Source organism: Otolemur garnettii, unplaced genomic scaffold (assembly GCF_000181295.1).
Source record: "Otolemur garnettii isolate 467f Iridium unplaced genomic scaffold, OtoGar3 scaffold00015, whole genome shotgun sequence".
NCBI classification, from domain to species: domain Eukaryota; kingdom Metazoa; phylum Chordata; class Mammalia; order Primates; family Galagidae; genus Otolemur; species Otolemur garnettii.
In genome coordinates this window covers 30,156,509-30,168,910 of record NW_003852410.1, presented here as the reverse complement: position 1 = coordinate 30,168,910, position 12,402 = coordinate 30,156,509, and the positions used below count along the sequence as shown (strand labels likewise).

Here is a 12,402-nt window from a genome sequence, read left to right as displayed (position 1 = left end):
GGCATCATAGCTCACAGCAACCTCCAACTCCTGGGCTCAAGCAAGTCTCCTGCCTCAGCCTCCCAAGTAGCTGGGACTACAGGCGCCCGCCACAACGCCAGGCCATTTTTTGGTTGCAGCCATCATTGTTGTTTGGCTGGCCCGGGCTGGGGATTCGAACCCGCCACCTTAGGTATATGTGGCTGGCGCCTTAGCCGCTTGAGCCACAGGTGCCAAGCCAAGGGCTTTACTTTTAAACACTAGGCAGGCAAAACCCACAAGGCTTTTTAGCATAGGAAAAAATTCATATACCCTTCAACAATTATTAAATTAAGCAAACATGTATTTGTTAACTTACTAATGGAATGATGAAACTTTGTGTCAGTTCCAAAAAGTACCTACGGAGAATAACACTTTGAGCCTCAGAAGGACGTTTCTGTTGTACACCCTGAAAAGAGTAAACAATGAAACCTATATTCTAGTGAGAATATAAAACAATGGATATTTATCAAGTTTAACTACGATGTAAATATATTTATACTTGATATAAAAAATAGAGCTTAATTTTAAAATAATTTAATTTGAAGCTCATGGTGCAATATCCTGTAAAAAGAATCTTTAGAGCAAAGCATAAGACACTTTAGTTTAAGGAACACTGTTCCATATCATATTTTTAAATATCAGTACTCAATGAAGACAAGATGATCTTTATTTCATATTTGCTATATTAATACTATTTACATTTTTAAAAAATGTTAACTATCCCCTACTGTTAAATGTTAAGCTACCTCATAGTAGAATATATGACACTTTCACTATTACTCCCAAATTTCTAGAAAAACAAGCTATCTGTATAGCTGCAGCCCCAATATTCAAGCTCATAACTGCTGCTACTTCTCCTGATTTTTATGAAGCTTTGGTTCAAAAAAGAAACTCCATTTCACATTACTATACAGAAAGCAAAAACTGCCTAATGAAATACATACTTGAATAAGAAAATTTAAACTAATAATGTGAGAAAGTAATTACCCTCTGTAATTGTTTTATGATCTCTTCATCTCTATTCAGATATGGCTTATAAGAGGTATAAACTCCTAAGAAGTAAAGAAGAAAAAGTTAAGAGAAAAACCCAAGTACCCATATAAGTATATATTGAAAAATTAATAGGGCAGCACCTGTGGCTCAAAACGTTAGGGTGTTGGCCCCATATGCCAGAGGTGGTGGGTTCAAACCCAGCCCTGGCCAAAAAAGAAAAAAAAAAATTAATATATTAACATTAAAAGTCAATACCAGGTTTAGAATCCAGAGTCTTTAGGTTCTTCAATTTTTTCACTTTAACCTGCTTGGGAATTTCACCTGAAAGAAACAGCGTAAAGATTTTATAATTGTTATAATCATACACACTACAAACCTGGAATTTTATAAGATTAAAATTATTACTTAGTCAGGGATACTATAGTCAAAGCATTCTTCCTAACATCAATTAATATTTAAGAGTTCATTCCTGGTATTTTGAAACTAGATAAAGAGAATACTGGATTATTATAACAGTATAAATACAATTCATGTAAATTATATAAAATAGATATCTGATCTTTTTTTTTTTAAAGAGACAGTCTCACTTTGTCGCCCTCAGTGATGCGACATCACAGCTCATAGCAACCTCCAACTCCTGGGCTTAGGCAATTCTCTTGCCTCAGCCTCCTGAGTAGCTGGGACTACAGGCACCCGCCACAATGCCTGGCTAATTTTTGGTTGCAGTTTGGCTGGGGCCAGGTTTGAATCCGCCACCCTTGGTATATGGGGCCAGCTCCCTACTTACTGAGCCGCAGGCACCGCCCCGATCTTTCATTAATACCTATCAATACTTAATTTTTTCCCTTTTGTCACTCAGCCTGTAATTTAAAATCTATTTGCTGGGCTTGGCTCCTGTAGTTCAGTTCATAGGGCACCAGCCACATACACCAAGGCTGGTGGGTTCAAGCCCATTCCAGGCCTACTAAACAACAATGACAACTGCAACAAGAAAATAGCCAGGTGTTGTGGCAGGTGCCTGTAGTCCAAGCTACTCGTGAGGCTGGGGCAAGAGAATCACTTAAGCTCAAGAGTTTGAGGTTGCTGTGAGCTATGACGCCATTGCACTCTATCAAGGGTGACATAGTGAGACCCTGTCTCAAAAATAAATAAATTAAATAAAATAAAATCTATTTGAATACATAAAATTTACATTTTATGAGCCAAATAAGAATAAAAAAATAATAAAATGCCCTTTAGGAGTAAATGAAATAGATAGCAATTCCTAATGACTATGCAAATATTCTCTTCAAAGGTTTTTTTCTGGTATCTCACCAAATGCTGTTTTTGCATTATAGAAACATACACCACCACCAAGTGGTGACAGTGTGCAACAGCATACCTCTGAGCCTCTGAACAGGCTGCTGCATTGAATAGCTTAGGTAGTTTATGCAGTAGCCCTGATCTCAGGGACAAAGAAAGCTAAAACCTAAACAACTCTTACAAAAGGCAGAAACAATGCCGCGAGATAAACACTTAAAACTATCATGAGCACACCTAACTTAACAGATTTTCCTTCTCTTTTTCTCTGCCTTCCCTTTCTGCATAAATCAAAAAAACTGTAAGACTCCTAGCACTCTAGGAAGCCAAAGTGGGTAGATTGCCTGAGCTCATTGGTTTGAGACCAGCCTGAGCAAGAGCAAGACCTCATCTCTAGGCATTGTGGCAGGCGTCTGTAGTCCTAGCTACATGGGAGGCTGAAGCAAGAGAATCACTTGAGTCCAAGAGTTTGAGGTTGCTGTGAGCGATAATGCAATTGCACCCACTGAGGGCAACAAAGTGAGACTGTGTCTCAAAAACAAACAAATAAAAAAAAAAAAACCTATAAAGACTATCTGCAGATTATATAACTCAACTTTCTAAATTTACAAAATATCTCCGTTTAATCATTATATAGATCAAACTGGTAGTTGTGGTATAAGTAAGGATGGGATTATAGGAATAGGGAAGAAGAAGGAAAGAGCTTTTATGTTAAAAGTTAAATAAAGAAGCATGAAGGACATGTTGCTTAAAGCGTTGTGGATAATAGTACAGATAGGAATAGCCACCATTTACTAAAGATTTCCTCTAAGCCAGTCTCTGATCTAAGAACACTGCACAAATTATCACACTTAATCTTCACAATAAAACTATGTTTATGATAGCCATTTCACAGATAAAGAAACTAAGGCATGGACAAAATGGATATTTACCTGGTACACACCAGAACCAACTGATTACTGCCATCATCTATTTTCATGAATCATCTATTCTCATCTATTAAGACAGGTTGTTTGCTCTGTCATAACTAAACACAGCATATACCTTGTCTAAGGGCACACAGATAACATGTATAGATTAGGATATTAAACAGGACAATCTAACTTGAGAGCTGTCACCTTAACCACTACACTGTAATAACTGGAATGGAGAATATGCTAAAATGGGCAGGAGATGAAGCTAGCAAGGTTTTCAAGGGTCAGAGTAAAAGGAACTATAGGCCAAGTGTAGTTGGTGGCTCGTGTCTGCAATTCTAACATTTTGGGAGGCCAAGGCAGAGGATTGCTTAAGACCACACATTCAAGATCAGCCTGATCAACATAGTGAGACCCCATCTATACAAAAACTTTTAAAAATTATTTGGGCACAGTGGTACATGCCTATAGTCCCAGATACTTGGGGGCCTGAGGCAGGGGGATCACATGAGCCCAGGAGTTTGAGGTGGCTGTGAGCTATGATGATGCCACCGCACTCTAGCCCAGGCAACAGGCAAGACCCTGTCTCCAAAAAAAAAAAGGAAACATAATGATATATAAAGTAACTAAGATTGAAAGCATGGGCCTATAGGGAATAGTAAATAACAAGAGTATGATCACATGATCAAACCTGCATTTACATATTCACTGCCACCAGGTGGTGAGGAGGAGTTTGAAGTGTAACAAAGAAAAGACTAGAGGATAAAAATGTAGTCATTGTGTTCTTCTGATCTTGGGGTAAAAACAGAACCAAAGCAAGGCATATGCAGATGGAAAGAGAAGACAGGAAACTACTGGAGCTCTGTTGAGGAGGCAGACCTGATAGGCTTTTGAGACAGACTGAGAGAAAAGGAGAGCCCAGAAAAATGAAGTTTTCTGAAATGTTTTTCATTCACTAGCCCAATTTGCCTTGTCAATTTATTCTGTCTATTCCCATGTAATAATTCTTAGGAGAATCCCTTCCATCTTGCATCTAATCTTGTGTTTTTGCTTTGCAGAAGTTTGGGGTAGCTTGTTATCACAAGATCTATAAGACTTTCCTTTAATAAATGCAGAATTCATACATATTTAATTTAGATAAATTTAAGTCATCTATCTGCTTTTGACTCTATAAACCCAAGGAATATAAAATATCAAAACCCTAATGGTTTGAACAAGTCTAAGTACTAATGTGCTTGTTTTCTGCTTCCTTTTACTCCAAGTCACAAAGAACTTGCAACTCCACTATCCACCAGTGCTATTTATTACAACATATTATTTCCTGAAACTCACTATGAAAAAAGAACTGAATACTAGGAAGAATAATTCAGCAGTTGGTTTCATATATTCTTTACATACAGTAAGTACTTGGTAATAATGAAGCTATGTAGTGACTTATACTATTTTTTTGTTTGTTTGTTTTTGAGGTTTTTGTTTTTTGAGACAATTTCACTTTGTCAACCTGGGTAGATAGCATCATCTCACAGCAACCTCAAACTCTTGGGCTCAAGTGATTATCTTGCCTCAGTTTTTCTTTTCCTTTTTTTTTTTTTAGAGACAGAGTCTTACTTTATCGCCCTTGGTAGAGTGCTATGACGTCATAGCTCACAGCAACCTCCAACTCCTGGGCTTAGGTGATTCTCCTGCCTCAGCCTCCCAAGTAGCTGAGACTATAGGTACCCGCCACAACACCCGGCTATTTTTTGTTGCAGTTTGGCCAGGGCCGAGTTCAAACCCACCACCCTCGGTATATGAGACCAGCACCCTACCCACTGAGCCAAAAGCACCTCCCTGCCTCAGTTTTTCATTTTTACTAGAGATGGGGTCTCATTCTTGCTCAGGCTGGACTCGGACTCCTGAGCTTAAGCAAGCCACCCACCTCAGCCTTCCAGAGTGTTAGGATTACAGGCATGAGCCGCTCCTGGCCCCATATCTGTTTTTTAAAAAAGGAAATGACAAGAACACAACCTATGTAGCAATCTTCACTCATCTAAATCTTCCCTGATACAGTGAAGACCCATACTGAGCTCTAACCTGAACTATGGTAATTCTTGTGCTGTAGAATATAATATATATTAAGAAAATAAGCCTTAAAGATTCGATGTCTATTACAAAAAAGGAAAATGGGTGTCTGATGGCTCTGGAAAAAAAATAAGAATCCTGAACAAAGCTTTGTATTTTGCAAATTGTGCAGTATATGCAGTGAGCCTGATCTTGAACTCAATAAGCAAAAAGTTTCCCCCATGATACATGCAACTCATAAATTAAAAGATAAATAGGATTCATTACTATGACACTAAAAGCACAGGCAATAAATGAAAAAATAAATAAGACTTCATCAAAATTAAAAACTTCCGTGCATCAAAATATACTGTCAAAAGAGTATAGAAAACCCACAAAATGAGAGAACATATTTACAAAGCATATATCTGGTAAGGGATTAGTATCCAGAATACATAAAGAACTCTTACAGCTTAAAAAAATAATTTAAAGTGGGCAAAGGATTTGAGTAGACATTTCTTTGGAGAAGAACGGCCAATAAGCATATTAAAACATACAATACCACTAATCACTAGGGAAATGGGAATGAAAACCACAATAAGGCCAGTTATCCTGGCACTCTGGGAGGCCCAGGCAGGAAAACTACTTGAGCTCTGGAAACCAGCTAAACAAGAGCAAAATCATGTCTCTACTAAAAATAAAAATGAAAGTCCAGAGTGGCAGCCTATAGTCCAGCTACTTGGGAGCCTGAGATAAGATCCTCTGAGTCCAGGAATTAGAAGTTATAGTGAGCTATTATACCACTGAGCTTTAGCTGGGGAGGACAAGACAAGAAAAGGAAAGGAAAGGAAAAAAGAAAACCACAATGAGATATCAATGCCATTGCATTCTAGCTGGGATAAGAAAAGACAAGACAAGACAAGGAGAAAGTCACAGTGAAATACCACCTTACCCATTAGGATGGCTGCTATCAAAAAAAGTGTTAGTGAGGATGTGGATAAATTGAAACCCTTGTATAAGCAGTTCCTCAAAGAACAAAATAGATGATCTAACAATTCGACTTCTAGGTATGTACCGAAAGAAGTAAAAGCAGGGACTGAAAGAGATTTGTATGGCCATGTACAATATAATGTCATACATTACAAGCAGTATTATTTCCAATACCCCAAAGGTAGAAACAACTCAAGTGTCCATCAATGAATGAGAAAAGGTGATAAATGCATTAAGTGGAATATTATTCATTCTTTTAGAAAGGAAGGAGGCGAGGCTCGGCGCCTGTGGCTCAAGCGGCTAAGGCGCCTGCCACATATACCTGAGCTGGCAGGTTCGAATCCAGCCCAGTCCACCAAACAACAATGACGACTGCAACCAAAAAATAGCCGGGTGCTGTGGCGGGCACCTGTAGTCCCAGGTACTTGGGAGGTGGAGGCAGGAGATTCGTTTGAGCCCAGGAGTTGGAGGTTGCTGTGAGCTGTGATGCTACAGTACTCTACCCAGGGGGACAGCTTGAGGCTCTGTCTCAAAAAAAAAAAAAAAAAAAGAAAGAAAGAAAAGAAAGGAAGGAGGCAAGTCTCAAAGCTTGGGCTGGGAGAGGAGTGGCAGCAGCCAGGCAGCCCAGCATTACCAAGGGGCCACTGCCTACAGGCATCTGGCACATACCCTCCCCACTGCCAAGATGTGGAAGAGGAAGGTCAGCTCAGTGGAAGGCACAGTGGAGGAAGAGCCCAAAAGGAGACTGGCACAATTGTCAGCTAAATCTGCTCCTGCAAAAGTGGAAATGAAGCCAAAAAAGGCAGCAGTGAAGGATAAATCTTTAGACAAAAGATTACAACCTAAAAGCAGGCTATGACACCATGGCACTCTTGGAGGTGACAAAGTGAGACTCTGTCTCAAAAAAAGAAAAAGAAAAAAGGAATGAAAAGAAAGCAGGGTGGGATGGCTCATACCTATAATCCTAGTACTCTGGAAGACCAACATGGGTGGATCACTCAAGCTAAGGAGTTCAACACCAGTCTGAACAAGAGCAAGACCCCGACTCTACTAAAAATAGAAAAATTAGCTGGGCATTGTGGTGGGCATCTATAGTCTCAGCTACTCAGGAGGCTGAGGCAGGTTGATTTCTTGAACCCAAGAGACTGAGGTTGCTATGAGCTATGATGATGCCATGGCACTCAAAACCAGGGCAATGGAGTGAGACTCTGTCTCAAAAAAAAAAAAAAAAAAAAAAAAGAAAAAAGAAAGAAAGAAAAGAAAAGAAAAGAGAAGCCATATATGTGAGAAAATATTTGCAAATCATATATCTGAAAACAGACTTAAGTCTGTTTGAAGACTCTTGAGGTCTATATGAAGGAGGTCATATAGACTCTTGAGGTCTATATGAAGACCTCTTATAACTCAATAATAAGACAGACAGCACAGCGCCCACAGCTCAGTGAGTAGGGCACCAGCCACATACACTGAGGCTGCAGGTTTGAGCCCAGCCCAGGCTTGCTAAACAACAACAACTCCAACCAAAAATAGCCGGGCATTGTGACAGGCAGTAGTCCCAGCTACTTGGGAGGCTGAGGCAAGAGAATCACTTAAGTCTAAGAGTTTGAGGTTGCTGTGGTCTGTAATGCCACAGCACTTTACTGAGGGTGGTATGGTGAGACTCTGTCTAAAAAAAAAAAAAAAAAAAAAGACAGACAACTTAATTAAAAAATGGTCATTTAAATATAAATATTATATTTACTAATATACATTAATATATTGTACTATATACATTTCACTAAAGAAGATATATGAATGATAATTTATTATCATTTTAGGTGAAATATGTTCAACATCATTAGTCATTAGGGAAAACAAATTAAAACCACCAATTCAAACACACTAGAATGGTCATAATGAAAAACATAATTTTTTTTTTTTTTTTGAGACAGAGCCTCAAGCTGTTGCCCTGGGTAGAGTTCTGTGTCATCACAGCTCACAGCAACCTTGAACTCCTGGGCTCAAGCGAGTCTCCTGCCTCTGCCTCCCAAGAAGCTGTGACTACAGGCACCCGCCACAACATCCGACTATTTTTTTTGGTTGCAGCCGTCATTGTTGTTTGGCAGGCGGGGGCTGGATTTGAACCCGCCACCTTAGGTGTATGTGGCTGGCGCCTTAGCTGCTTCAGCTACACGTGCCAGCCAAAAAACACAATATTAAACGATGGCAAGGATGTGAAGAAACTAGAATCCTCATACAATGCTGTTAAGAATGTAAAATGGTGGGGGACTACTTTGGAAAACAATCTGGTGATTTCTTTTTTCTTCTTTTTCTTCTGAGACAGAGCCTCAAGCTGTCTCCCTGGGTAGAGTGCTGTGGCATCTCAGCTTATAGCAACCTCCAACTCCTGGGCTCAAGCAAGTCTCCTGCCTCAGCCTCCCAAGTAGCTGGGACCATAAGTACCCGTCACACCGCCCGGCTATTTTTTTTTTTTTTTTTGGTTGCAGCTGCCATTGTTGTTCGGCGGGCCCAGGCTGGATTTACCACCTTAGGTGTATGTGGCTGGCGCCTTAGCCACTTGAGCCATAGGCGCTAAGCCAATTTCTTTTTTTTTTCGAGACAGAGTCTCACTTTGTCACCCCTGTGGTGTAAGAACTCACCTCAGCAATCTCAGACTCTTGAGCTCAAACAATTCTCTTGCCTCAGCCTCCTGAGTAGCTGGGACTACAGGTACCTGCCACAACACCCTGTTATTTTTAGAGGCAGGGGGTATCCCTCTAGCTCAGGCTGGTCTCAAACTCATGAGCTCAGGAGATCCTCGGCCTTGGCCTCCCAGAGTGCTAAAATTATAGGCATGAACCACGGTGCCTGGCTAACCTGTTGATTCTTTTTAAACAGATTTATCAATTCATGCTACTCTACCAATTCAAGCTATTCATGCAAAAGTTCTCTACCTACATGCCCAACAAAGAGTCTTCTTTCCTTGGAAAGAGAAAATAAATAGCAGTGTACCATGTTACAATTAACCAAATTATCTTGATTAGTAGCACCAAACCATGGAAATAAATGTCGAGATTAAACTAAGATATGAATGCCTGATTTCAAATTTTAAAATAAGATTAAATTAAGAGTTAAAAAAAATTCTCAGACCTTCTCATACCCAAGACTTTAATAACTACTATTTTCTGAACTGTTATTAATATTCAGATCCAAAACTAACGGAATGGCAGGGGATCATCATGTTTACAGAGTGCCATGCATCAGGCACTGTGTTTAATCCTCCTAGAAGACAAAAGAATGTGAGGCATAAAGAGGTTCTGTTCTGCCTAATAACACAGCTCTGACTGTCAAGATGAAGTGCTCTTTCCTCTATTTCATAAGACTTCTAAGGAAGACTTCAGTATAAGGCTGAGTCATGTATATGTAAATAATATGATTTTAAAATGTTATCCCTGACTCTAATACTTCCATCTAGATATACATGTATATCAGAAGGGATAACATCAAATAATCATATTATTATATAAAGTTTTAAAATACCGATATAAACCCAAAAGAACAAGATTTAAAACGAATACCTTGTCAAGTTCTTAGAAAATAACTTTAGATATCTCATTTCAGTGGAAAGCTCAGGAATTCCCAGAGAGGAATGTCAGGAGGTACCATTAAATTGTCATCTAAATTAACCAAACTTCAAACTTCAGAATTTATTTTGAGATGAATTCTAAAATAAATTAGAATTCTACTATGAGTAAGGTGGTCAAAAGGAAAACTCAAAAACTTGTAACTACTCCTTTAATCAATACTTGTGCTACAGGGATGCATACTTGTTTTGAGATCTAACCAAGAATTCTGTGCCAAGTCTGGAATAATTCTGGCTTTCTATAAGATTTTATTGAAGCAATGGTAGAAATATATATTTTATTGGGCTTAGATATATACAAAAAGCTCAAATGTTAAAGGTTCCATTTTAATAAATGTTTATAACACTATAAGTATACTTCTGAGCAGAAGAACATGATGGATTTTATAAATATAAAACTATTTTAATTTGTACATGAATTTTATGGACATGGTATATATAGAAGGTTTGACAGTTAAGTTCATGAACCTGCTACCATGCACTTATGTTTGCAGAACTGCACAAACAATTTGGTAAGGTGTCATAACCTCAGTATATCAGTGTCTCAGAGTTGTGTTTATATTTATATGTGGTGATATCTTGCTAAATGGCATTCATTACTGTTGTGTGTTTCTGTGTGCATGGGTAGGAATGTCAGAACTTGAATGAAGGCTGGGTGCAATGGGTCAAGCCTGTAATCCCAGAATTCTGGGAGGCTGAGGTAGGTGGATTACTTGAGCTCAGGAGTTCCAGACCAGCCTGAGCAAAAGAAGACCTCATCTCTACTAAAAATAGAAGAACTAGCTAGGTATAGTGAGTGGTACACACCTGTGGTCTCAGCTACTAGGGAGGCTGGAGAAAAGAGAATCACTTGAGCCCAAGAGACTGAGGTTGCTGTGAGCTAGGCTGATACCATGGCATTCTACCCAGGGCAACAGAATAAGACTATCTCTAGGAAAAGAAAAGAAAAAAGACTTGCACTGGGTACAGTAGCTTAATGCTTATAATCCTAGCCCTCTGGGAGGCCGGGCAGTTGGATTGCCTGAACTCATAAGTTCAAGACCAGCCTAAGCCAGTGCTCATGAGTTCGAGACCAGCCTAAGCCAGAGTGAGACCTCATCTCTAAAACTAGCTGGGTGTTGTGGTGGGCACCTGTAGCTTCAGCTACTTGGGAGGCTGAGTCAAGAGGATTGCTTGAATCCAAGAGTTTGAGGTTGCTGTGAGCTGTGATACCATGACACTCTACCAAGGGCAACAAAGTAAGACTGTCTCAAAAAAAAAAGAAAAAGAAAAAAGACTTGAATTAGAGCAATGAACAAACATTTGTAAACTTCTTGTTAAATTTGGCAAGAATGGAAAAGAAATCAGGGACATGTTAATTCAAGTTTATAGGGATAATGCCATGAAGAAAATGTCAATGTACAAACTAATTTAATCAGTTTTTCTGAGGAGAGAGAAAACATCATTAATGAATAGAGGTTAGGGCAGCCAGTAAAGAGCAGAATTGATAAAAAACACTGCAAACATTTATGAAATCAGAATCACAGTGGCTCACAGCTGAAATTTGTGCATCAAAATTGTCAGTTGATTGTAAGAAGCATAGCAAACCAAGTAAATACTAATAGAGAAACAGGAAAATCTTAACTAAAAATCTTGGCCAACAATTCACTGCATCATGACAATGGACCAGCTTACATGGCACGTCTGTCAGAGAGTTTTTAGCCAAATAACTACATTGAAACACCCTTCCTACTCACTTGATCTAGCCCCCAGTGACTTTTTTCTTTACCCAAAGATAAAGGAAAGACTGAAAGGAAGACATTTTGATGACATTCATAACATCAGGAGTAATATAACAACAACTTTGATGGCTATTCTAGAAAAAGAGTTCTAAAACTACAGCTGGCACAGTGGCTCACAGCTGTAATCCTAGCACTCTGGGAGGCTGAGGTGGGTGGATTCCTTGAGCTCAGGAGTTCAAGACCAGCTTAAGAAAAAACAAGACACCCTTTCTACTAAAAATAGAAAATTAGCTAAACATTGTGGTGGGTGCCTGCAATCACAGCTACTTGGGAGGCGAAGGCAAGAGGATTGCTTAAACCCAAGTGTTTAAGGTTGCTGTGAACTATGACGATGCCAAGGCACTCTCCCCAGGGTGACAGAGTAAAACTGTGTCCAAAAAAAAAAAAAAAGTTCCAAGATCGCCTTGAAGGGTGGAGCTGACATCAGTGCATAGCTTCCCAAGTGGAGTACTCTGAAGGTAAGTGTAGTGATATTCAGCAATGAGGTATGTAGCACATTTTCTAAGATGAGTTCGCAAACTTAATTGTCAGATCTCGTATATAAGCACCTGCATATTTTAGTGGGAAGTTATATGCTTCTTAGAAGGCCCTTATTTATGTGGCCTGAAAGAAAGCTGCCATGAACATTAAAAACTAACCAAATGGTTCAGTGCCTATAGCTCAACCGGCTAAGGTGCCAGCCACATACACCTAAGGTGGTGGGTTCGAATCCCCAGCCCGGACCCGCCAAAACAACAATGAC

General features: G+C 39.3%; 1 protein-coding gene across 2 annotated transcripts in view; it reads right to left on the bottom strand.

Moving 5' to 3' along the window:
- The window catches only part of DENND6A (DENN domain containing 6A), an 81,663-nt gene that overhangs the window by 7,132 nt on the left and 62,129 nt on the right, over positions 1 to 12,402 (bottom strand). For both annotated transcript variants that reach the window (XM_012802488.2, XM_023510713.1), the window contains exons 13-15: positions 1,270 to 1,335; positions 1,009 to 1,073; positions 338 to 427 (exon numbers count right to left, since the gene is read on the bottom strand). In XM_012802488.2, the coding sequence (XP_012657942.1) occupies positions 338 to 427; positions 1,009 to 1,073; positions 1,270 to 1,335 (221 nt within the window). The remainder of the gene's footprint in view (positions 1 to 337; positions 428 to 1,008; positions 1,074 to 1,269; positions 1,336 to 12,402) is intronic.